At 41.2% G+C, this 27,629-nt stretch overlaps 2 protein-coding genes across 2 annotated transcripts; both read right to left on the bottom strand.

Moving 5' to 3' along the window:
• Positions 1-167: 167 nt before the first annotated feature.
• On the bottom strand, positions 168-9,810 carry LOC119721105 (UDP-glucuronosyltransferase 2B31-like). Its single transcript, XM_038191002.1, has 6 exons — positions 9,443-9,810; positions 5,697-6,423; positions 4,703-5,015; positions 2,015-2,246; positions 1,078-1,297; positions 168-627 (listed from the first exon to the last, which is right to left on the bottom strand). Exons 2-6 carry the CDS (start codon positions 6,296-6,298, stop codon positions 345-347), a joined length of 1,650 nt encoding a protein of 549 aa, XP_038046930.1. The 5' UTR covers positions 6,299-6,423; positions 9,443-9,810; the 3' UTR covers positions 168-344.
• Positions 9,811-10,133: 323 nt separating this feature from the next.
• Positions 10,134-23,844, bottom strand: LOC119720426 (protein Skeletor, isoforms B/C-like). Its single transcript, XM_038190091.1, has 16 exons — positions 23,675-23,844; positions 23,366-23,502; positions 19,660-19,803; positions 19,466-19,541; positions 18,857-18,965; positions 18,467-18,632; positions 17,672-17,741; positions 17,021-17,216; positions 16,353-16,598; positions 15,570-15,705; positions 14,622-14,732; positions 14,084-14,257; positions 13,283-13,476; positions 12,130-12,157; positions 11,700-11,872; positions 10,134-11,035 (listed from the first exon to the last, which is right to left on the bottom strand). The coding sequence occupies exons 2-16, from the start codon at positions 23,412-23,414 to the stop codon at positions 10,769-10,771; spliced, it is 2,139 nt and encodes a 712-aa protein (XP_038046019.1). The 5' UTR covers positions 23,415-23,502; positions 23,675-23,844; the 3' UTR covers positions 10,134-10,768.
• Positions 23,845-27,629: the final 3,785 nt, after the last annotated feature.

Raw genomic sequence — 27,629 nt, 5'->3', positions numbered from 1 at the left:
AGACATTAATATTTGTAAGCTTTAATGTTGCATTATATTAATATCATAGTTTGTTACATACCAAAATTACAAAAGTTATCGCCATTGTTGTCATGATAATCCTCATAATTTTTAAGACTGGAGATTTTGTAATTCATTGGAGTGACCGTAGAAGACTAATTGTCTCCAAAGCTTCTCAATTACAACCTTCATCTTAAAATAAATCCAAAATTGGTCAACTGAAACTTACAGATGCATTGCAATTGCCCCTTTTGTTTCATTAAATAATTGACTGAGTTCAATAATGAACAACATTTTGAAAATTTTCAATTTTCATAACGCCCAACTATCCCTACAACACAACTTTACTCCATTTTAGGGTGGCTTTTCTTTGCAAACAAATATTTGCAACAACAGAAGCAGAGGTAAGCGTTTGCTCCCAAAATAACGGCCAATATCGCAAAAAGGAACACGTAGACGTCCAGAAGATTCCTTTGGATGTAATTCAGGTCTTGGACGGCCGGTCGCAGGTGTTCACCGCCGAACTTGGTGACGTGAAGGATCCAGTGAGCTGCCGTCTCCAACGGGGGAGAGGAGGTCTGAAGGTCCCGTAGAATCAGAGAGACGCGCCGGGCATTGCTCTGGAATCTAAACAAGTCGATAACAGACACAAAACAAGATTATTCATTCCCTTACCTTGCCCCTGGATGTCCACAAGATCGCATAGGCCAGCTCTAAGGTAACACCATAGGTGTCAATCGGTGGGGGACAGTTGGAAGAAGTCCCCCCCCCCCCCACACTTTTTAAAGTGGGGGATATCTATCGTTTGCCCACCCCCCAACTTTTTTCGTCCCCGAATAAATATTGTAGCCTACATTTTGATTCTATAGCTCAGAATAGCTGATTCAATTACTCTTATTTCCAAAACGATGTTTAAATGTTGATCTTTTGCTAAAAAAAAAATTGGTTTGAGTGGTCAGAAATTGCCTCGGATCGCACCACGGAGCGTCAGGAATTCAAAATTTTTACAACCCATTGAAGGCAGCCTTCCTGGTTGTAATATCGACAGTGTGCCCGAATTGGTCCTTAAGAACTCACTTAGGACCCGTAATAACTTTGCTGACGGTTTCAGCGAGGATGTCTGATGTCAGCGAAGCGAAGTCAAGCGACAACCCTGCACCTCGGTCCACCACGCGGAGTATGTTATCGGCCTGGTCTTCAAAGAATGGTATCCCTACTATGGGGAGTCCAGCCCACATGGCCTCATAGGTAGAGGGCGCCCCGCCCTGGCTGACGTAAACCATGACGTTAGGATGTTCTGTAAGTAGAAAAAAGGGCATCACAGCTTTACGGGTTCAGGACCAGCAGCGTATCCAGCTTTTGATGTCAGGGGGCAACCGCACATCCACGCCGAAATGTTTTTTCTCCTGCCCCCCCCCCCCCCCCCCCCTCTGGATACGCCACTGTTCAGGATGAGATTCACTGTAGTCGTTATATCAAAGACTGTTTCCGATGGTGTTAATAGGGTAACAGCATCGGCTTCCAAGACGTTTTTATCGAAAGCTGCAAGCTTCGCCCTGGAGGAAACGAAGTATCTTCAAAGCATTCGCTCATTTCACACTCCGCCATTGGGCATGCAGAGCCTCGATCTGGCAACCTTACACAATAAAAATAGCCGGTTCAGTGATCTGAACCCCGACACGGGAATCACTGAACCGGCTATATTTATTGTGTAAAGTTGCCAGATCGCGGCTCTGCATGCCCATGGCGGAAGTGAGAAAAGAGCGAATTCTGGTAAGGGTATAGCTCACCTTCAAGTTTAATGCATGTACTGTTTGTACATTCTATATGCGCACATATTGTGCGCACGCGGAAGTACTGACCCCGGTCACTGGTTGAACAAAAACTGTCCAATGAAAGTTCAAGGAAAACAGAGATTACCCTCTCTAAGCCAACTAAGGCTTGGTATAGCCTCGTTCCCATCGTTGTGTACTGCAATGTCTGATGAAAAAAGGCGCGGGGATGGTTGACTCACCCATGATTGTTGGTAGCGGTAACCACTTGACGATTTTAATGTTCTTGCTGAGCTCGACCCCCGAGGGCAGATCCCTTTTCGCCTGCCAGAGCACTCGGTGCGGTAGCTTAGCGAAACCATCCACGAACAGTTGGGCCCGTTCACGCTCCCGAAAGTAGACATAGGTGCCCAACGAGAAGAGGACCACACCATTCGGGGCTGTGTCTAGGAAGTCGGCAACGTCGGCTTCGATCTTATTTGAGAATGGATCAAAGTATACTTCATTAAATTCGCTCTTACGTAATGTAGGCATATGGTATGAAACGCAGCTGGTTGAACTGGCCCTTCTCATAGCGACACCAAGGCGGACCTAGGTTTACTGGTTTGGATGAATGAACTGGCTTTTACCATAGAGAAAGGACACACCTTTCTCTGTGCTTTCACGGCTTTGCGCACGAAATTTGAAGTGTATGATATAAGGTAGGCCTATGTGTAACCTTGTTACCTACCTTTTGGTTTGAACCTAGCCCAACTGAATGCAGAACATAGACTGTGTTGGGCTGCATGGGCCGGGCGAACTCCAAGCCAAAGCTTCCGAGGAACAGAAAGAGACTGGCTTGTTTTTTGGACTCGTAGGTGCTGAGCTCCGGCCTGATGTTGTGCTTGATCTTCAACTTGTCATAATCGTGAAACGATAGAGAGTGTATGAAATCGTTGTAACGGTACGCCATGTAATTTTGGACTCGCTGAAAGAACGTCATTCTGTCAGTGAAGCCGAGGAGACGCTCCGGCACGTACGACGGATCGATTGGAATCCCAGAGCTACCATCAGGAGACAGAAGAGAGAATTTCCAAGTTGGGCCGCGTCAGATTTACTTGACTATGGCTTGCAATGATCCGACTATGGCTTGCAATGATCCGTTTATATTATATGTAGTTAGCCTTTCAAACGGGGCTGTCAATGGCTCTGTTAATTAACATGGGTCTTATTACTGTCGCCAGATTACAAAAGAAAACATGTTAAAAGAGAGCCATACACAGCCCTGGTTGTAGGGCTAATGCAAACTTAGACGTGTTCCTGGAAATGATATATTTTTTTCCCTGCGCGCGAAAAAGCACACACCTGTTTGCGTTATTATCAGGATAAAACTCTCTGGGGCGTACTGCAATATTGAGTTCCACCATGGAGAAGGAAAGCTTTAATTTGCGTAACCATGATGATCCGATGTGCATTCTAATTTTTTTACAAGTTTAATGTTCGTCCAGTCGACGAACGTAGAGAGCCTCCCTCCGACAAACTTAAAAGGGCGCATATATACGTACACGTATCCATCTTGGGAAGGCCCGCCAAAGAAAGTTGAAATTAAGATGAAAGGAACGTCCAAGGCCTGAGATATGAGCGGGCAGCAGTGATCAAAGGCATCCCCGACAACCATGTCGAATCTCTCCGCACGAAGTCGCTTCATGGTCACGGAATCTCCCAACAGGTAGTCGCACTCGTAGGCGAACGATCCAAACAGGCTGAACTTGCTGGTCAAATTTCCATCGAGTCCCGCCACCAAAGGGTCGAAGAAGTGCACCATGGGTCTTTTCATGACGGCGTTGGTCAGGTCCCGGTACATATCGATTCGGTTCTGTCTCGAGTAGGACGAGTTGAAGACCACGAACGAGAAGAATTCACTGTCTGTGGTTTCACCTGTTGAGCCTGACTCGCTCATCAGATACACCACCTTGTGGCCCCGTTGTACCAGCACCTTGGCAGATTTGCACATGGTATTGTAATGACTACCATTCACCGTGGGACTGTAGTATAAAAACTTGTACTGCCTTTCGATTTTGGCGCCAACTGCCGGCACTAGCAGGCAGCCTATCATGAATAGGCGAACTGTAGTGAGTAATGAACACATCGTGCGATCACAAACTAATAAAGTGTTTGCGAATATTATCTAGAGCTAATGCCCAAGTTATCGACTATTACAACCATGCATGCATGGCGGCTCTGTCATGACCAAAGGGTGTAACTTGAATTTTGGACTTTTGGAGATAAAGTCACTTTGGGGGTTTTGAGGGCGTTGTTTCCATTTAACATCCGGGCTTCCGTTTCAAAGTATAGCAGAGCGTTTGTTGTACAAAATACGTGTCAGTATTCAGTTTGTTTGTCAAAAGTGCGTGTAAATTTAGAGATCATTCTGTTTTATGTGACGAGGCAAAAGGGCGCATATAGAAAGTATCACTTCGCCATCTTAAATGTTTGTGTTCAACATCAAGGTGTCATAATATGGCATGTGGAGGCGTTATACATCCTTTTATCGAAACTATCTTTTTTATTATGTTTTTGACATTTTATGGTAAAATGATGAAAGTGGTTAAGAAGTCATTTTCTCAATTTAAACATTCATAGATGAAGTAATAAGCGGTAAATCAGAGTGACTAAAATAAGTGTTTTTTTTATAGCATAGTCACATTTACGTTTAAGGATCATGGATTTTGTAATTCAGTGCACCAACCGTAGATCACTTTTTTTTCGAAGATTGTCCCTTTTAAACGATAGTCCTAAAGCTATGGCCATAATTTTCCAAAGTCGGTCAACTGAAATATACAGATGCATTGCCGTTCACTTTTATTTGGTTTATAAAATTAGCTAACTTCAAATCTGATGCACGAAATATGCAGTGTATGATGTCAGGTATGTGTAACCTTGTTACCTACCGTTTGGTTTGAACCTAGCCCAGCTGAATGCAGAACATAGACTGTGTTGGGTTGCATGGGCCGGGCGAACTCCAAGCCAAAGCTTCCGAGGAACAGAAAGAGACTGGCTTGTTTTTTGGACTCGTAGGTGCTGAGCTCCGGCCTGATATTGTGTTTGATCTTCAACTTGTCATAATCGTGAAACGATAGAGAGAATATGAAGTCGTCGTAATGGTACGCCAGGTAATTTTGGACTCGCTGAAGGAACGTCATTCTGTCAGTGAAGCCGAGGAGACGCTCCGGCATGTACGACGGATCGATTGGAAGCCCGGAGCTACCAGGAGACAAAGAGAGAGATTCCAAGTTGGGCGGCGTCCAATTTGCTCGGCTATGGCTTGCAATTATACATGGTATACAGGCTATCGGATGAAGCTACCATAAATACGCCTGTTAACTATATCGTAGCCAAGCAATTTGGATGCAAATGTATAGCCCTACAGATAGGGCTGTATAATGGCTCTCTTTTAAACTGCAAACATACCCATGTTAAAAAGAGAGCCCATTTACAGTCCTGTTATAGTAGCGCTCATGCAAAATTGCACGTGTTCTTGGAAATACTTTTTGCCCTGTGCGAAATTGCCTGTTTGCGTTATTATCAGGATAAACTTGGCCTCCCCGTTGGCACGCTGCAATATTTATATTGATGTTTACGTCTGTTGGGGAAGGAAAGCTTTTAAATGTCCGAGTAACAATGTTGATCCGATGTGCACTCTAATTGTGTGCAAGTTTAAATGTTTGTTTTAGTTTACGAACGTAGAGAGGACCCTCTAGCCTATACCCCCACACTTTGTACTTAAACTTTTTAACAACAGCTCTCATTGGTTTTGTACACGAAGTTCAATCGTGGACTGTCGGTCAATCGTGGACATATCGTTTGTGCCCTAACCCTTTTGTATAGGTCCACGATTGCCGGTGTTTTACATACTCACTAGCACCCAGACTGCGGCATACGTACATGTGTCCATGTTTTGTAGGAACGGCAAAGAAAGATGAAAATGAGACGAACGGAACGTCCAAGGCCTGGGATATGAGCGGGGTACAGTGATCAAAGGCATCCCCGACAACCATGTCGAATCTCTCCGCACGGAGTCGCTTCATGGTCACGGAATCTCCCAACAGGTAGTCGCACTCGTAGGCGTACGATCCAAACAGGCTGAACTCGCCGGTCAAGTTCCCCTCGATCCCGACGATGAGAGGGTCGAAGAAGTGGACCATGGGTCTTTTCATGACGGCGTTGGTCAGGTCCCGGTACATATCGATTCGGTTCTGTCTCGAGTAGGACGAGTTGAAGACCACGAACGAGAAGAATTCACTGTCTGTGGTTTCACCTGTTGAGCCCGACTCGCTCATCAGATACACTACTTTGTGGCCCCGTTGTACCAGCACCTTGGCAGACGCTCGCATGTTACTGTAGTGACTACCGTTCACCATGGGGCCGTAGTACAAAAACTTGTACCGTCTCGAGGTGGACTCGTCACCTTCGATTTTGGCGCCAACTGCTGGCACTAGCAGGCAGCCTATCAGGACTAGGCGAACTGTAGCGATCGTGGAAGACATCTTGCGATCACAAATTAATAAGGTGTGTGCGAATATTGACTGGAGCTTTTATAGCTGTTCGACTTTACTATACATGGGATCGGGAACATTCCGACTCTAGACGTAGACGTAGCCGCACACACAGCCTAAAAAAGAGAAAGGGAAAATAACGTACAGGAGTTGTGAACGCTTGGTGGCAGCAACAATGGCGACAGGCAATTAGCACAAAGACTATCGTTAACAATAATTTATACAGTTCGACTACTTCGCTCGAACGCAGTATGGTTGGACTGTTATAATTTAGTCGACTACGGGACCAAATGGCACGGTTGCATCCCCATAGCCGTGCGCATCATTATGCACAGCAGGGAGCAAGGATCATGCAAGGAGTTTTGTGATGACGTTTTGACCAGTGACTCGACTAAAGGGGTGCGTTCGAGCGTGTTACTCTTGCTACTCCCGAGTAAAGGAAAATGTTGCATGTGCATTACTCTCGGTGCAAGAGTATGCTTCCATTCTGACCGAGAGTATACTCTTGCTAACCCGCGGGTCGTACTCCTGCCGTCCGTGCGCTCAGGAGTCACTCGTGTTAAAACGAGTAGCACGCTCGAACGCACCCAACGCGTTCGCACGTTGCCATTAGTGCGCAGGCGTAAGTTTACAGATTAACCACTAGTCGACTAATGGTCCTCGCCCGAACTTGCTTCTCGATGCAGTTCATGCGTTGCCTATTAATATTGTTGAGTTTTTCTATTTAATAAAGGCCTTTAAAGGGAAAATACAACATTTGCAAACATCAAAAAATAAAACTACCAAATCGTTTTGAAATACCTTGCTGGACTGTTAGTGAATGACAGTGTAAAGCATCCTGTAAAATCATGGCACCTGGTATACTGTCATTTTCAAGAAAAGTGGTATTTTTGTGTCAATTTCCAACGCTGATCGGCCGATCAGCGTTGGAAAAAAACTGGCTTTTTTTCTCAAATACTGGCCCCAGTTGACCATCGCACTTGTTTGCAATCGATTACACACCTATGAACGGGTACAAGCCAGCTAGACTGGTTCCCTGATCTTAAAATTCCCCAATATATGTAAACTGCTCTGTTTCTTCTTAAATGGAGTCAGGGAACCAGACTACAGGAAAATGACTGTTTTTCTTGGTTTTATAGCATTTTCGAACCCAAAACCTCAAAAAAGTCAGTGTAACTATATTTGCTATAATTATATTTCCAACCCCCCAATTCCATCCATTTCTGAAAATTACAGCAAAAGCAAATGATGTATATTCCCTTTAATCTATCAATTTACACAAATCAATGTACACAATCATAATCTCCATCTATTAGATTTAAAACAATTCCCGAGGGCCTACTTTCAATTATTTTAACTGAAAAACTTAAGGAGGGTGATGTTTTCAGTTGTATATAAATCAAAGTCAATCACTGTCAATGCATTGCGTCGTCTGACTGCATCCAAACGATTTCGCTTACTTTTATAATGAACCGATATGTTAAACTGACCTGCAATGATATCAAGGCCCTTTCATTTAGGGTTTGTAGTGACCTTTAGTAATTCAAAAATTACAAATTACACCCTTGTTTGAACAGTACCATCAGTACAGAGGTCACATCTAACCGCCTAAGTTTGTCAATATTCCGCCATTTGCAAATACTTTGGTGGCACTAAACGTGTGCTCGAAGCGGCATACCATAAAATGCCCACGCGTACACTTGACCCGTACTAGTATAGATTTCGTTTTGACCACGCGTGTAGTGATTTAACGAAAACCATTTTGATACCAACGATGAATTTAGGCTGTATAAACAGAATTATACGTCGTATTCATAAGTAGGCCTCCACAGAAAGAAGATATATTTGGTTCTTTCCAAATTAAACTTTTGAAAACATTCCCACACATTTCTACTGGATGAAATATGGGGTAAATCGGAGCAACTCATTTTTTTTTTTTTTTAAGAATGTTGCATATTGAGCATTGTCGTTTCAGTGGACATTGGCATCGCGCCATTTCCCCTGAATTTGGTTTATATTTCAAGTTTAATTTGCGGCAGTTTCACCCAAATTAATAGCTGAACAATACAGATACATTCATATGTCTGATATATTATAAGTGAATAACATGTAGATTTTTTGTGTGGAAAAGTAAAGACTTTTCTATAAAAAAATATATAGTACATGACTTGTAGTCGCCTCGGAATCATAGTTAATGCGGGGTCCGCTCATAAGTCCGACGCCTCATAGCTCCGACGCCTGAGGTCCGACGCCTCGCACGCTTCGTTTTTCCAGACACATTGCCGTAAAAGTTGGTACCCTAATAATAATTCTACACAAAACCCCTATACTATAGCGCCGGGGTTTTTGTGAACAAACCTCATCAGACGGCCTATCACGCTCAATTAACTTCGGCAAAAACCGCAAGCCTCATCATAAAGAATAAGTTCAGACAGAAGTACCGGACCAACTTTTATACGAGAATGTGTTCGTAAATTAAAACAATTTTTTGGCCATGATGAGGCTTAAAGGGAATGTACAACATTTGCTTTTGCTGCAATTTTCAGAAACAACGGATTTGGAGGATTAGCTTGACATAGCAAATATTGTTAAACTGACTTATTTCATGTTTTGGGCTTGTAGATGCTGGAAAAACCAAGAAAACCAATCATGTTCTTGTAGTCTGGTTCCCTGACCCCACTTAAGATGAAACGGATCAATTTATAGACTTTTGGGAATTGTTAGGTCAAAGAATCAGTCTTGCAGGCTTGTACCCCTTCACTGGTGTGTAATCAATTGCAAAGAAAATGCGATATGAAAAATTAGGTACAGTTTCTGAAAACAGCCAGTTTTTTCCAACGCTGGTCGGCCGACCAGCGTTGGAAAAATACACTTTTTCTTGAAAATGTCAGCACACCAGGAGCCACGATTTTACAGGATGCTTTAGACTGTCATTCTCTAACAATTCAGTAAGGTATTTCGTGATAATTTCATTTCGTGTTTTTTATGTTTGCAAATGTTGTATCTTCCCTTTAAACAAGAAGTCAGATTTAATAACAGTGAGTGACTCAGTTACTCATTGGGATACAATGGGCCAGAAAACTGAAAAACAAAACACACGATACCCCCAATTCCAAATCTACACCAAATACTTACTCCGACTGAGTCCAGGTATCGTTGCCAAATAAAACAAAACGGCGAGTGAAGTCTCTTTTACGGCAACAGTATGGTTATCTGTGACGGCCCCGCGAAACACCTCGGTGTAATATCACTTGTGGACTTTGTGAATTGCTATCAAAAACGGTGACCGCTCAAGGCCAATTCGAATGACTTTCAGATAATATCTGGGGAAACGGTTCGCTTAAAAGTGCAGTGACAGAAGGCGGGGCAAATAAGGTCACAGATAGTACTGAACTTATGATGGTCAAAAGGGGGCGTTCTGTTGTACTCCAACGCCGAAACCGGTATCCAAATAATAGGCCATATCCAGGGTCAAGACAAAGAAGTAGAATCCATTCCAAAGGGCGGATCGGGGGGGGGGGGCAAACGGGGGCCACGCCTCCCCCCCAAAAAAACCCCAACCCAATTATTTTTTTTTGGTGACGTCGCAATAAATGGAGGCACTGCGTACACTACCATCTTTTCCTCAACAAAATGTACTTAAAGTGGTCAGAAATTGCCTCAGGCCGCACCACAGAGCATCTAGAATTCAAAAACCCCACGCCGTATTTTTTGGACCCATATGAGACCAACTTTTTTTTGGCACCCCCCCCCTCAACAAAAACGTGTTCTGGATCCGCCCTTGTCCACCCCTTGCGTTTTATTTCACTTTAAAAACTAGAGTTTATCACTTGTTCTCTGTTTCATTTATTCACAGTTTCGACCGAAACCTGACTGGAAAAATGAAATTTTCAGAATCTGTTTTTGTTAGTACTGCTCTCCTTCGTTGTTCTTAAATCAGGCGCCATTGAGTTTATGTATTATCCCGAGACTTATTGTATAAGAGATCACATTTGGCAGTAATTTTAAGTAGGCTAGTATTATTAGCTCCGCTTATAGGCCGTATTTAAAAAAAAAATTAACAACTAAAACCTACTAGGCTAAGTGATTGTTTTTACATTCATCACTTATAAAATGAAATTGTTACTGTTCAATTTGTTTTAAGTCAATTAATACTATACATTGGTAAAATGTTTTAATAATGTAAACATTAAGTACTATTGACCTCTTGCACGTATTAATGAAAAAAAAAATTAAAATTAAGAAAACTTTGCAAGACAATCAGAAACACTTATATGAAATTTCTTTACTTTTTTTTGAAAAGCTACATGTACATAAACTCGTCTTTATGGTACACTTTATAGACTCTAGTTCCATCCATTGTGCGTAATATTCATACAAGTTTTGCGTTTAAGAAGTTTAAAAAAGTTGCAATTAGGCCTATTGCTTAATTTTAAAAGGTGATTAAACTTTGTTCCATGCTCAGAACAACATGGCGGCGAGTAGGGCAGAGATCATGAGCGCGACGGACGTGGTGACAGATGCCGTGGCACCACCCGTGCCGGGAACCGTGGTGGATGGATTGGCCCCGAGTTCTGTGGACCGAGTTTCTGGTGGCTGCGTGCCGTCGTCTGCGGTGGCTGGCGGTCCAGTTGGTGGGGCTCCCGTTCCTTCCCAGCTTGGCATGGTGCCTGTCACCGGCTCGTCAACTACACGAATCTTCCATCCTAAGAACCTATGTGTGTAACACTGACATCAAAAAATGGAAAACCGATAAAAGACCTGACGACACTTATTACACTATTCAGGCCAACTATTAAAAGAAACTCATGGTATAGGAGAAGATATCGAGTTATACATTTGGGAACATTCTCAACTTGACAACTATATCAGTCAGGTTGGCGTGGCGGTCTTTCCTCGCCTTCCACTGCTGTGACCCGGGTTTGAATCCCGCCTGGGCCAATATGTGGATTGGGTTTTCAGTCCCTGCCTGATGCCTGATTCCGTGGGTTTTCCACCAGAATATTATTCTGGGGTTTCCTACCACCTCTACAACTGCAATTTCTTCTCATTGTCTCCTCTCTACAGGTTTCTTCAGGCTTGCGAGCTACAGTGCAATAATAATTGTGTGCTTCAAATTTACTGAAAAACCTCGTGTGTGTTTTTCCACATGGTACCTACAAATGAACAATATACATGTACATGTTGGTAGTCCAGAAGCATAAAGTATTGTAGCTGGAATATAATGAGTTGGTAAATTATAACTTTTCGGTCTTTCCGATTGAAGAAAAAGGAATGGTTTTGTCACAGTTAATCTAAAATTGTGAGTTGACTTGGGACTGCAAGACTTGTGATTGATTTGTGAGTATTTTTGTTTGTTTGGACTCGACAATAACTAAATTGTTAATCGTACTTGGTAGTAGACCAGGTCCGGCGTGCTCCCATCGGGGGTCCAGGTCAGTCGGCCTGGCGTGGGCACAGCGTCCACGCAGTTCCGTTCCAGGTAGTACCGGTAACTCAGGAAATTATCGTAATCATCCGGGGACGTGCCTGGTGTCCTGACTTCCCATTCACAATATGCTCCCTCTGTACATGCCAACCAGACACAAACATGTGAATGTAAATGTAATCGATAATGCGGTACATCAGATGTAAACTCGAGTCAACTCTTGAAATAACGATACAAAAAACCAGTTGATTTATATTAAATATAATATTTTGTTCCTCATTTCGGAACAGAAGGGAAACTGTAGCTGAGTTAAAGTCGTTCATACAAGAATTTTTTTCCCAAAATTTTGAAAACTGATCTCATTTTATCACATCTTTCAAGTCATTTTTCTCACCTGTTGGTCCAGCATAAATCGTCACATCCTGCAGTGAAAAAGGGAAAATTTAAAGTGACATTTTTATTCACTGTAACACATAGGTGGATTTAACAAAGAGCCTCCAAAATGGACCGATCCAGTAAGCACCGCCCCATGATGGTCGGACCAATCACAGCCGTGATTTATGTCCGACGTGCGTGCACAAAAGTCCGACATGCGTGCACGCGCGTATGATGCGCGCGGCAGGAAAATGCAGTGTGACATCGGAGAGGAGCACGTGTTGATTTGCCAAGTGCGCAGTGGGCGGGGCTTACTGGACCGGTCCATTGTCTTGGATGGATTTCAATAATTCAGAACCAAATCTAAAAGTCAGTTATAGTCACCTTTTGGCACGGACATCTGTTAGTTACATTGGTCAAATGTTTAAAAAGGTGCCGCAAGGCCACACGGAATCGCTGCAATATAATTAAATGAGACCAATCGGGCCCAAAACTAAAAACAAGTGCGAGTGCACGTCTTGGCCATCTTGCATGAAAATCTTGCATGAAATGAATCTATCAAAATGATCGCTGCCAGAGCTGAAAAATGCGACGCCCAAAATTGCGACGCCGATGGCGCATATGGAACACTATACTTTAGATGTGATAAATAACAGGTGTGATAAATACCACGTGACTATAAGTCTATATAACATTACTGCACATATTATTTTTGCCTCCATTTACAAACTTGTCATGAACACCTTTCCGAACTGTTTCAAACAATTTCTGTTAGGTATTTAATGTATTGGCTTTGCTTTTTGGCAATGGAAATGTGGTAGTTAATTTATATTCAGTCCTTCTGATTTGAGGCGTGTGATCGCACCCCCTCGCCACTGCACACCTAAAAGCTTCCTGAGAAGTGTGAATAATTGCACGCCTGAATTTCCCTGGACCACAGATCACACACCTAGAAAATCACACACCTAGAAAAACCACAGGCCTAAAAAAAATCCAGGTGTGCCTTTTTCCACACGCCTGTGATTTTCAAATCAGGACTGTATATTTTATGGGAAACTTAAGTGGGCTTATTTTTGTCAATTTTCTTGGGAGACAGACTATAGAAGCTCCTTCCAGAGCTTAAAAATCATAGAGGAATGGACAATTACAAGTATTATAGTTGCAAAACTGACCATTTTCTCATCTTCTGTCTTCTGCGCGAATCCACCTTCCGAGTCGTCGGTAATGTAGAAAGGGTGGTAGCGGGCCGCCAGGGCCGGGTCGTTCCCCCCGTGGACCTCGAACGTGTAGGTCATGCCTCGTTGCACCGTAATCTCAGGGATCAGAAGGTCGTTGACGTACCACGCAATGCCCCAGCCAACCTTACCTGTGGCATGGGTGGAAAAAAAGGGAACAAAATTGTTTAAAACCGAAATCAAAAACAGTTTTGCGTTTCAAGTAATGTAATTTAAGTTTGGGATTAGGAGAAACAATGGGCATTCATTTTAATCATGCAGCAGTCAGAAAGCTTCATTACAAAAAAATGACGATCTCTTTTTTTTCCGGTTTCAAAGAAATGGTCTCTGTCCGTTTGCTTGCAAAGAAATTACTTTCATTATTTAAACTTGAAGTGGGCAAAAACCTTTACGTAAAACTTTTTTAGGTGGAAAATTGTATATGTCTGATGAAAATATCCCATATCTGTGACATTTTTGTTAATTGAAAGCCTACTGTTTTTAAAATCCCCACGAAACTTGCTATCCTGGAAATTTGACTTGTCAATTTCATTTGTTGCATTAAACAAAGTATTGAAATTATACTGACATAATTTAAAAAAAACCATTCGTATAGAAAATTGATTTCTTTTCGCCTGTAATTAATACTTCTTATCTGTGTCTGATATCTTTTTCATATAGAAATGTGTTTGGCTGAGTGTTTATTACGGGAAAAGTGTGCCAGGGGCAAAACTCTCATATAGTGAGCAAGGATCGTACCGGTGATGCCCGTGTAACCTCGTTCCCCTCCGGACTGACCGATGTCCACCGTGAAGGTTGTCTCGTTACTGATGCTAGAGGGCGGCCAAGGCTCCAGTGGATTGCCGCTGTCGATTGCCGTGAACTCGGGACAGGTGGTGGTTCCCTGACGTCCGAAATTTATTGCAGGGTTACCTAAGCAAAAAAAGGATGGTCCAATCAGAGAACAGGTTATATGACGAAAAGCTCAATCCCACACACATGACATGTTGTGATTGGTTGATGGGAGAAGTAAAATGGTGCCGGCTATACCAATCAGAGAACAGGTAACATGACGAAAAGTTTGATACGATCCAGGAAATTGCTTGTGATTGGTTAAAGGACATCAACGGTCTAGTCCAATCAGATAACAGGTAACAAGACGAAAGGCTTGATTTCATCCACAACACTGCCTGTTATTGGTGAAAGGGGAAACGACCTCGCTCCACAGTTATTCATTATTCATGATTCCAATGTAAGGAATTATTTTTGAATTAGAAACAGGTGACTCATTTTGTACCGAGAGGAACTTTGACGTGCTTAGCGACTCGTCCATCGGGGTTGATGGGGCCGATAGCCCAGGAGATGAACACCGATGCATCGGTGGGAATCACCTTGTCCGTAGAATCACCTACAAAACAAAAAGAGAAAACTCTTTCGTTCAAAACTTTCGTGTTAATGATTAAAAAAAACCGATAGGATTATTGACCGAAGTAATGTACTATTCACTGTATATTTTGTTGCAGGACAATTCTGTGTGTGTTTTTATTTTATTTTATTATTATTATTATTTTTTTTATATAGAATAGATACATTTATTTCAATGCTGCCATAAAGGATGATACATACTCTCTAAATTCCAAAGAGTGAAATTAGGGACTAGACGTTTTAGAGTGAAAATCACTCTCATTTTCGATTGACATAGTCTGAAAAATGAACCACTTCAGTCGAAGCTCGAGAGAAACCTCGATCTTTACGATTGAAGAAATTTCACTCTAAAACGTCTAGTCCCTAGTTTCCGACTGTGGGAGTGAATCTTCACTCGAATGAAGTGAATTTTCACTTTTTGGAATTTAGAGAGTAATGTTACGTTATCACTTGACAATACATGTGCATAGATATATTTACAATTGATATAAAATAAACATTAACTAAATGTTATCTTTAATGTCTTTACATTGTGGAAATACGTAACAAAATAAGAACTTCAACTTCAATTTTAGTTTCTGCATTATACAGAGATTCATCTTGAATCTTAAGAAATAAACAAATTTGAAATATAGATTATTAACACACTATAGTAAACGTACAAACATATACATGTAGGCCTACACACAGAATCAGTATTAAAATCAAAACAAAACGTTTCTGACTCGGTTTATGATTTTCCAGGGATTACAAAAATAACTCAATGACCGAAAAGTTGAGAAAATTATATCGGCTTTTTTTTTTACAAGGCTTGTGTTACCCGTGTTTAGAGGTCTGGAGTAGGTGAACATCGTGATGCCATCGGCCGACAAGAGCTCCTCAAACACGGCGTTGTTTGTTCCCCCCACGCTAGCAATATCGTCAGGGCAGGCACCAAGGCCGTTGTTAGTGGAACACTGCAGAAACACATAATATCAAAGAATGCTGGTTTGCGATACTTCTTGCAGATATTACAGTTTGTGACTTTGTGTACCTGCAATTCTTGTCCCAACGTTGATAAATGTGTATACAAGTAATTAGCCTTGATTTGGCGGCCCAAAGACCCTTTTTTTAAACATGGAGCGTAGGCCATTTTCTCTGAGCGTCAACTTCCGTACGTTACATTAGTGGTTGGCAAAATGATTTACCAAAAATGGCACTTCTACGCACTCGGTGTGTAAGAGAATGTAATTTCCTTAGGTTTTGGTAAGTTTTAGCACGTGTGTTTATCCTCGGATTTTCAGTGCGTTTAACAATGAAATGCACTCTTTTAAAACCTAAAAATTAGATTCTTTGAAATCTAAAAATTCCTTAATCTAAAAATGGTAAATATATTCATTCATTTTGCAATTATGAATGCCTTCAGTTTATGAGCCAGGCATGGTCGGCAAAAACTGTATGGCTTTGACGTAGCAAAAGAAAAACATAAAACAAGAAAGTAGAAGTCGGGGAAATTGTTCACAGAGAATTTTGCATGTACATGTACGTTGATTCGTGTCACTTGGTTTTTATTTAAACATCTTCCTGTATCCTGTATCGTGAATTAAAGCTAAGAGCCACTCACTTGCGCCTTGGATTGGAGTCTATAGTCCACCACCATCGGGCTCATTGTCGATTGGTCCATCCAGGCTACCGTCACGTCTGACCCGTCCATCAGAGTCCGTGTCTCCGATCCGCTCAGACCGAACGCCAGGTAGTTCCCCGGGTCGACGCGGCCGGCCAACTCCACCTTGATGTTAGCGCCCTCTACCTTCCAACGGACGTGGAACTCATTGTCGGAGAGCACTTCGCAGTGATCGAAGGGTGGACTCTGGAGAAAAAAAAGATACGATGTGATCGACAAATATACAGGGTGAGTAAAAAAAACCACCGCAACCCAAATGGCAGGACCAATTTGTGAATGAAGTTTTGCCTGTAGCACTTGACAGCCCATTTAATGAGCTTTCTTTTGGTATAAGAATCGTTCAAATCACTTATGTACTTTTCAAGTTACGGAATTTTGAACACAAACACCGGTTTAAAGTTATGTCCACGGATCACAAAAAAGGTAAGTGTTCTTTCAGCAAAACGAAAACATTTCACATGCATCCCTATATATGAATGTGAACGTTTCCTGAGCTTTTGTTTTTAAAGATATGCCATAGAATGTGGTTTCAAATGAGTTTTAACACCAAAAATGATCACAAAGCGAGGATAAGAATCTACACAAACTGTTGAACAGTTAATACCCACCATTTCTTCGACTACAGCCGGGACATTTAGCTCGTTTGGGTTGATAGACACGTGACCGAAGTTTTGCGTGAACAGGACACACCAGAGGCTGGCGTATGTGATGTCATACACTGTCATCGCATCGGGCATGGTTACCACGATGGTGTCACCGTTGAAACTGCGATCCAGGCGTTGGTTGGTACCCGTGGCTGGTGAACTAGAGAAGACAAGATGGACGGAAACTTGAGGTCATCAGATCGAGTGCTAAAATGTCACAACTGTCATCGTCATCAGTATTCTAATCACTAACATGATCACGTTATCACTGTTACTGTCACAATTGTCACCGATGTCATTGTGATCTAATTGGCAATACGACAGCTGAGATGTCATCATTGATTGACTGATCTTCGTGATCCCAAACATTATGTGTGCAGAATGCAAACCTGTCTAAGGACGTCACTTCCAGTATGTCAATTACTGTCAGCGTGAATGGGATCGACCCAACAATTCTAATCGTCGTCGCTGTTGTCACCGTGGTAAAATTGTCGCTACTGTGGTCCGAGGCGTCATTGTAATCAAACATATATTACCAGCATCACTGTCACTCCTTTACTTGGCATAATGAATGATTATTGTTTCCTCCACAAACAACTGAGAATTAATACTCACTCTGGCTTCCAAATGAGTTTAATCCCGTTCGATGTTGGCGCCGATGTGGTTCCCGCCCAGAAGTATGCATCTGGCGAAAAAACGTAGACGCTAAGTTTAAGGAAGAATTTCACAGCCCACAAAAACTACAACAACCAATTAGCATTGTGGTAAGACAAATTGAATGTGCAACAACCAATAAGCACTGCTGTTAGACGAATCTAAATATGCAACGACCAATCAGCACTGATGCTAGACATATCAAATATGAAACAACCAATCAGTCCTGCTGTTAGACAAATCAAAATATGTAACAACCAATCAGCACTGCGGTAATACAAATCAAACATGCAATCAGGACTGTGGTAAGACAAACTATATGTGCAACAACCAATAAGCACTGCTGCTAGACAAATCAAATATGAAACGACCAATCAGCCCTGCTGTTAGACAGATCAAAATATGCAACAACCAATAAGCTGTGGTTAAACAAATCGAATATGCAACAACCAATCAGCCCTGCTGTTAGACAAATCGAAATATGCAACGACCAATCAGCTGTGGTTAGACAAATCAAATATGCAACAATCTTTCGGCACTGCGGTTAGACAAATCAAGTATGCAACAAGTTACAACAAATCAGCACTGTGGTAAGACAAATCAAATATGCAACAACCGATCAGCCCTGCTATTAGGCAAATAAAATGTGCAACAACCAATCAGCTGTGGTAAGACAAATCAAAATATGCAACAACCAATCAGCACTGCGGTAAGACAATATGCAACACCCAATCAGCACTGCGATTAGTTGCCTACCTGGACCATTGCCATCGTAGAAGAGGTTTTCGAACCTCAACGTTTTAGCATCCAGAACTTTCACGCTGTCTGCACGGACCCGGTGAGCGAACGTGGGTAAGGCGCCAAGGTCATGGATGGCCGGAGCCTCAAAATTGGCGGGAAAAATCAAATTCCCAAAATCGGCCTGTAGAGATGTATAACAAAAAGTGGCATGGCGTTATTTTCTTGACTAAAAATGATTAAATTATTTTCATATAGATCTGAACAGCTACTAGCTTTAAAATTCTTTGTATTATTCACATGGCCTTTTCATGTAGCTACAAAGTAGAAATTGAAGAGGAGAAAGAATGAAGAAATTTTAGAAGGGAATTTAGTTTAATATGCGCAGAATTAGACGCCAAAACTTACGGAAAATTCACGGCACCACACAGACAGCCACCTGTAGTCGGATATAGTAGTCCCGTCAGGGAGGTCCACAATTACTTCGACATCTTGGAATCGGCCCAGTTTCTGATCCCTGCATGGTGGACAACAGACGTTGTTGTTGCAGTTTAAAAAAATCCTATCGTTTTGTCTATGGGGGGGGGGGGGGGAATATTTACCATCTCCCAAAATGTGTAAAAAGTGCCTTTTTACAAGTGCCTTTTAAAAAAACATTAAGTGCCCTAATTTTTGTTTTTAAAACTGGTGCCCTTTTTACCAGTGTCCTTTTTAGTGTGCATAATCGTCCGGTTTGAACAGCGACCCATTGGAAGATGGTATCCCCTCCCAATATTTGAATTTACGGAGGCCAAGTAAAAACCCTGTCTACATTTCAGCACGAATGTGCGAGTGCCATTTTACTTTTACCCCCCCCCCATAAAAATGACCTTGCTGCCTATGATTTGGCATTAAGGCACAAATGAAATGTTGGATATACAGTCATGTATTGTCCGGTAAACTGTAAAGTGGTACATATTTTTTTACCGTATAGTCGGTAACCACATTTTTACCCCGGTTTAAACAAAACTAACTTACGGATAACGAGGGTCAATGGGAAGAATGGTTCCCGTTGAATCAGGCGAGGACGTACTGCCAATCCAAAAAAAGGCATCTGCAACAAGAGAAAATAACAATTCGTGAATTTGACAACACAGACATGTGACAATTATGACCTTCTTTTCTTAGATTTTCAACAAGAAATTGTCAGGAAAAAAGTAACAAGTGCATACCTGGTGCGGTTCCGTCGTACGAGAACCCGCGGATGACCAGCGTGTTGTCGTCGGCAGCGTACACTGTGCCTGCGACGTCGTGGAATATCGTGGACAGGTCGCCGACCCGCGCTCCGTAATACGGGGCGGCTACTGACAAACTCACTGAAAGAAAATCACAGAGAGAGAGAAGTCAACTATAAAAAATTAAAAGAATTTCGCATGATTATTAATTTTTTTGAAGGGCTAGACCATGTACAGTAGGGCCTGAAAGTTCACCCTGGTGGCGCGCTTCCGGTACCCTTCCAAGAATAGGAAAATGAACGTGAAAAAATTAAAATTAAATTGCAATTTTCTGTTTTGTAAAAGAATGTACATGTACATGGATTTCTTAAGAACGTCATCCTCGAATAAAGGCCTTTGTAAAATTGTTACTAGCATCTCAAGTTATGGAAATTGAAAAAAATGCCTGATGTGAAAGAGAAATATCGCGCCAAAAATTGACCTTTCACTTCCCAAAATCTAAAATGCATGTGGATTAGTATAGGTGGAACTGTGTGTACACGATCTCGTATATCCTATACGTAAAAATGAAAATGTTTGAAATAATGTTGTGGCGGTCCTTGGGTGATAACTGAAATTTAAATAGGAAACTAAGATGTCTTAATTCAGGATATATTTTTCCTTAAATACATGTACACTATATCAAATACAATATTGTTTTGTTGCCAAAAAATTCAATCACGAATACTGAAAAGGCCTGTTCTCCGCAAAATCTTTCGGCAAGGAATACAGGGTGAGTAAAAAAAAAAGCGAAACCCAAATGTTGGGACCATTGTTTTAGTGAAGTTCTGCATGTGTAGCACTTTAAAAAATCTAGGATATGAAAGCCCAATTCATAAGCTTTCTTTTAGTACAAGAATCATTCGAATCACAAATGAACTTTTCAAGTTACAGAATTTTAAACACAACCACCGTTTTAAAGTTCTGTCCACGGATCACATGAAGGTAAGTGTTCTTTCAACAAAACGAAAAAACAAATCACGTAGGGATGTGTGTATGTGTGTAAAATAAATTTTAAAAGTTTATTCTACTAGATATGTTTCTGCAATGAACAGCGCCTTCATGTAATAAGACGATATCTACAGTTGATAAAGCCTTGAAATCTCATACCTAGAAATGTCGCCCCCCCCCCAAAAAAAAATTCCTGGAACAATCTCTTTTAAAACGTTTAGAAATTCCCCGCATTCATCTCAGCCTCCACTTCGGTTGCCATGGAATTGCGACCTCGAGGCTCGACGATGCGTTGCCAAGGTAACCGTATACTCAAGAGCTCATTGAAAATGCAGCCCTTGGTTGCTATGCGCGCTGCAGGGTCAACCAAAACAATGCGTCCTTGCTCCATTGAAAGAGCAACAGGCAAAAGAAGATACATGTACATGTACAGTGAAATCTCGATAACTCAAAACCTTCTAACTCGAAAACCTTCTAACTCAAAGTAAGTAAGAACATATTCCCGTCAATTGTTGCTGAAAAGAAAACCCATTTGCTAACTCAAAACTCTGCTTAACTCAAAATTTTAGCCCATTCGCCTGATGAGGTTTGACTTATCGAGATTTCGATATTTTATGTGAGTTCATCTCTATATACATGTAATGTGAAGATGCTGCGCCATTTGAGAACTGGCGCATTTTATTATTTCAATATTTCCACATTGTGTATCTATATACACACTGTATACATAATTCCAAACACGACTTGGCGACTTTTAATTGAAATCGAGATCCTAGAATATTGTTCTTCTCGGCAAAACCTCCCCTGAGGTTTGAATTATCGAGATTTCACTATTTTATGTGCGTGTATCTCTATATATAATGTGAAGATGCTGCGCCATTTTGTGAGCACTGGCGCATTTTTTTATCTACCTATTTCCACATTGTGTATCTATATACACACTGTATATATAATTCCCCTGATAAAGGTTCATCGCACCCAAAGCCCGATCGGGTACAGATCCGGTGACTCCATTTCACTTTTGCTATTCCCATTTTGCATGCAGATGGTGTACGTATGAACCGTCACTCCGGATATTCCAAGGTCCTTTCCCACGAAAAAAAATTGTTAAAAGCTTCGAAGTGAAACAAGATATAGGGCTAACTTGAACTTAAGGAAAGACGTCCAGAGGCCAGTGCTTCCGCTTCCGCGTTCACTTTGTCAGGCAGAGAGACATTTCCAAACTAGATAAGGCATTGCGAAACGAACATAACAGCTTTCAAAAGACTAGCCTATATTATTGCTTAGATCCTCGTTTTTTAAGGCATCATAAAAGATCTCGGGAAAAAAATGCTTTCGTGAGACAAAAATACTGAACCAAATTAGCCATGAATTTGTGAATTCGAAACTTAAAGACCAGAAAAAAAGTATGAGAGAATGGGTTTTAGCTCCCCGACCTATGTTCTTGAATCTCAATGGCTCTTGGGTCTGGAGTGCTGAATGGTAACACATTGCAACTGATGAAAAGCTGGTATGCAAATGAACAGATTTTTTTTCATTGGATGACGTGCGGTCCGCCCCCACATAGGTTAAGCTATGGGGATTCCGTTCTCCATGTTCCAGGCGAATACAAATGTATTATTTAGGGTAAATGTCACGCTGACGAATTGGGGAGTCGGGTTACTTTCCTCGCTTTGCGACCGCTGTGACCCGGGTTCGATTCCTGCCTGGGCCAACATGTGGATTGGGTTTTCAGTCCCTGCCTGATGATTCCGTAGTCTGAGTATCACCCGTTATCCACGGGGCCCAGTGTCCTGTCTAACGCCATATAGACTAATGATTCCGTGGGTTTTCCCCAGAATATTCTTCTGGGGCTTTTCTCCCACCTCTAAAACTGTAATTTTTTTCTCCTTGTCTCCTCTCCAACTGTTTCTTCAGGCTAGCAGCGAGCTACAATGCCTAGGAAGCTTTTGAGGAATCCTTGGTTTTTACCAGAAATAAATAAATCATAATAATTTTTGTCTTAGAATTTTAGGCTGTTCCCCCATCATGCCCATTACATAATCGAGTTAAATATAGGTTTTCCGGCTATTTAAAACTTTTTTGTCGTTCGAATTCACCGATTCTTATATTCAAATTCGTCCAGCAACATCGATTTAGTGCACTTTTAATGTTTCATTTCGTCTTTTGTCAGACAATTTCAAATTCAGTTCAAGCAAATTCAAACAATGAACATACGTTTTCGTCCCGGAGTATTCGATTTCGGCTTGTCTACGCCAAACCTTGCTATTCAGAAATCAAATTCGTCTAAATTCTAAATGATTTATATAAGACGAATTCGATCATTGAATGCTGCCACTCAGCAAAAGCTTAGACGAATTTGATTTGTAATGACAAATATTCTCGACCGATGACTAAAGAGGGTGACCAAACTTTAGAATTGAATGGTAAATGACCAAATTGGTTTTGGTGAAATCGTGTGATTTTTTGCGTGGACGAAATTGAATGTTTAAGTTGGTAAATTTGAATGAAAACTTTTTGAAAATAGCCGGGAAAACCTACATTTCCTACTGTAAATGGAAGAATGACAACTAAAGAAAATGCGCAACCACTTTGAGGAGTGTAGGCCTACATGGTGATCTAGCACAGCAGTGTCAGTAATGTTTTACGGCCTTTACGGGTAAATAAAAAAGCTCACTGCCTACTCACATGGAAAAATAAAAGCGAATCCTACCTTGTAACACGGCCACAAGAAGCGCACATAGCCCTCGAGGTACGGCCATGCTTTCACACGAAACTCTCCGGTTTACTATCGAAGTCCCGAGGAAATATTATACAGGTCCAGCCCACTTCCCGTAAGTCTGATATGTACTGTCAATAAAAACACAATCACAAGGTTACGAATGAGTAAACTGCCATTTGATTGTATGCTAGCCCAAAGTACATTTTACATGAGGAAACATTAAACGATGTTCGACTTCGAGTTATGATTCAACCCATATTCCTTATTAAATTCTACCTCCATGGTTGTACCGACACTTACCTGAAGGTTTGGCGGTAGAAACACACTGGTATGGTAAGCTGGTCAACTTGAAAGTGTCCACCAGTCCTAGCTGAAGGAAAATACTCGAGATTTCTGGGAAATGACGTAAATCACACCACATAAACATGTCCTCGTTTCATGGCCTACCTTCTACCACTATGACATGCAGAAGCCTATATGTGTCTCAACAATAGGTATTGATTGTCATTCACTACCCGCCACACGACCTGCATAATTAGCACAGGAAAGTGACGCGAACCGTCCATTCAAAAGCACGTTGCGCTTGGATGAATTTAAAGGGCAAGCCAACTCGGATTAAATGGGTCGAAATTTGTGACAAATTTCACGGTTGTCTTCCCTTGGAACAGACGACCATGCATGCTCCTTTTTTTGTCAAAGGCGGGTTTACTTTTGGGCGTGGTTTGATTAGCTATCCTCCCAAGTTTGATCCATCTGACCTGTGTTAATTGTTGGTATAAAATAGTTTAATAAATTACTGGAAAAACTACCCAAATGCCCTCACCTGGAATACATGTAACGGTACACATTACTGCAAATCTCACTTCACTGCATGCTATGTTTTGTCTTTGTGGGGTATGTATTGTTGCAAGAAAGTTCTGAGCCCCTTTGAAAAAAATGACTCCAACATCTCTGCCCGCCCCTTTAAGAATTAATGCTACCGCATGTTTGCGGTGAGGATTAAGAAAAGAAAAGTTTTCCCGGTGTCATAGTACATTCCTCCATGATCATACAATGCCTTAAAAAATCATGTACATATGTATATAGCTAGTACCGCCTATTCATAAGTTTCATTCATTGCATGTTCGGTAAGCAGTATATTCAATCTTTTTCCTACCCATTGGGCGATTTGATCTCTTCTTTTGTTAATAACATGTAAATAACAAGTGCTTGTTTTTCGCCATTGATCAGGTGATGTAAAGAGTGAAATGAATGCGAGCCAACGAAGCCAACGATGACGTCAAGACAGTCGTGGGTTTTTGGGGGAAATCCATCAAGGTCGTAAAACCGCAAAGTTTCGATAAAAGCCATGAGTACGACAGCTAAAACTCTTCCACATTTACAGTTACTGAATCAAAAGATATTCTGAATGGTAAAGGTTTTCCCGGCCAATTTCCTAAAATGTTCATTAATTCACATCTGAAAATCGGTCATTCATTTTCGTCTGAATTTGAGAATCGCTCTGAACACGCCGTTCATTATCGCTACCAGAGCATTCGATTCCATTTCAGTTCCATCAATTAAGTGATTGAGCGGCACCTCTCGTTTATGTCCATTCAGATTCGTTTACAAGACTTCTTTTTCGCTTTTAGGGGCGATTTCAACCATTCACTGTTCTATTTCACTTTTAGTTTAATGTCATCGGCACCAGATACAATTAGGGGTTTCTTTTTCATTAACCGTCAGTCAAATTAGCTGTACCTGCAACCAATATGATTGCGTAAATGAATGCACAGGTAACGTAATTGGCCGTCTGTTTCCCAAAACCGAATTCACGGACAATGAAAACGATTGAATTTTCGTTGAATTGCAATGGGATTAAAGACGTGCATTCAAATTCAGACGAATATGAATGGCCGATTTTCAGAACTGAATGGACATTTCGGGAAATTGGCTGGGAAAACCTATAGTTACATTCAATCTTACCCATTGCCCATTTAAACTCTTCTTCACGGTAAAAAAAAAAACCCATGTAAACAACAATAGCTTGTTTGTAAATTGTTTGTAGATAATATTTTTTTTTGTAAATAACTTTTTGCTATTGATCAGGTGATGGAATGTGAGTCAACAAAGCCAACGATGACGTCACGACCGTCGTGGTTGGCCTCCGTCAAGGTCTTAAAACCGCAAAGTTTCGAGAAAAACCCGGTGAGTAAGCCCTCACTCTTGCGCATTCATTGTTACCGAATCCAAAGACGTCATAGGTCTTTAGTGAATGGTATTATAAAAGTTAAGAAAGTGAAAGCAACAACTTAAGATGTAGCCGTCACTGAGCTGCTGGCCATCTAAAGCAACAGTGCCCTCTCGTGATAAAAAAAGGTTTCTTTACATAACTGTAGCAAAATTCATGGGCGGACCCAGAGAGGTTACTGCCGGGAGCGGAGGGTGTGCATGTGCGGTGTGCCGAAGGCCCAAGAGCGGATCCAAGGGGGGAAACGTGGCCATGCCTCATTCCCCCCCCCCCCAATAACGAACTTAGATTTTGTTTTAGTGACTAAAAAAACAACCATCTTTTCCTGTTAAAAAAAACAAAAAATTGGTTAAAGTGGTCAGAAATTGCCTCAGATCGCACCGCAGAGCCCTTAAGCGGGCCCCGAACCCCACGACGTGAATTCGTGGACCTAATTTTTTGGGGACCAAAGTTCTGCCCCCCCCCCCGTGTTCTGGTTCCGCCGTTACGAAGGCCAAAGGGCTCTCACTTTCACACCGACGGATAAAGTGCCCCTCTTTTTGGGCAAGTGTACCTTTTTTTGGTGTTGCCTTCCCCCTCCAGTTTGAAAAGCGTTCCGCCGCCCCTGTGATTCACATTAGTGATAAAATACACACAAATTGTTGACTAGCATTTGAATGTATTTCTTTTTAATTATTTCAAGCATTACATCACATTTATACATCTCAAATTTAAGGCATATATATATATATATAAAACAAACCACACACTAATAAAGGGAATTTGTACAACATTTGCTTTTGCTGCAATTTTCAGAAATAAATGTGTTGGAGGATTAGTACATAATAGCAAATATTGTTACACTGACTTGTTTCACGTTTTGGGCTTGTAGATGCTTGAAAATCGGACGACCAGCGTTGGTAAATACAGTTTTTCTTGAAAATGTCAGCAACTTTACAGGATGCTTAAGACTGTCATTCCCCAACAATCCAGTAAGATATTTCGTGATAATTTGATCATTTTTTTTTTGATGTTTACAAATGTTGTATCTTCCCTTTAAAAAAAAAATTAAAGACCACCATACATAATTATTAAACAGATTAGTCAATTGCTTAATAAAATATACATCAATGGATGATCTCTTGTTTATCCACCCCTCCTTTGATGACAAAGACACGCCTACCCTCCTTTAGCTCTTAAAATCAAATTCGAGTCTAACAAAAATACAACAAACAAAAATATTTGTCCCACTTATGCGTGCTGGTAAGTGCTTAGTACTTTTGTACTATTCCGTATCTGAAACCATTCTGTGAATCAATTTTTTTGTTAAATTTACTGGTAAAATGCACTCATTGTTTAAAAGCTAAATTTTCAGTTGAAAACAAAACTACCTTGTATAAATATTGTGCGTTGTGCGTAAAATACAGGCTTTCAAGTGAAAAAGAATTAAATAATATTGTGCCTCATTATCATGTTAATACAAAAATACCTTAAAACGAGTTGTGTGTAAAGTTACAGCAACCTAATGCAGAGTTGTATTTAAAAGTACACAAATTACCTTAAAAAAGGAGTTAAATTTACAAATCAAAGATATTATATCTAGACAGAATCTATATAGTGACAATCAGTGCATGTGATGGCAACTTTCAAAATTGTTTTCTTTATACAGTACTAATCACCTCAATCAAAACAGAACTACTACCAAAAATTACAATACACCCCAATAAACCAAAACGAATCAAATACCAAAAGACGAGTTTGCAGTATTAATCTAGGAAGCCAATACAGTGATTACAAACATGCACTATCTAGTGCGGCAGATAGGGGAAATATTTTGGGGAATCAGTGTGCGTGCCTTTGATGATACAAGCACAAGGGCGTCAATCGCTTTTCAAAAGTGGGGAGGGGGGAACATTGTTGATCGGAACTATATAACGGAGTGGGGTTGGGGCCCGCTTAAGGCCCCGAAAAAATTTGGAATCTACACACTCTGTGGTGCGATCTGAGGCAATTTCTGACCCATTTAACCACTTGTTGAGCAAAAGA

Source organism: Patiria miniata, unplaced genomic scaffold (assembly GCF_015706575.1).
Source record: "Patiria miniata isolate m_02_andy unplaced genomic scaffold, ASM1570657v1 HiC_scaffold_9, whole genome shotgun sequence".
In the NCBI taxonomy this organism is placed as follows: Eukaryota; Metazoa; Echinodermata; class Asteroidea; order Valvatida; family Asterinidae; genus Patiria; species Patiria miniata.
Note: the sequence above shows the minus strand (reverse complement) of the source record. Positions and strands in the feature narration are given on the sequence as shown.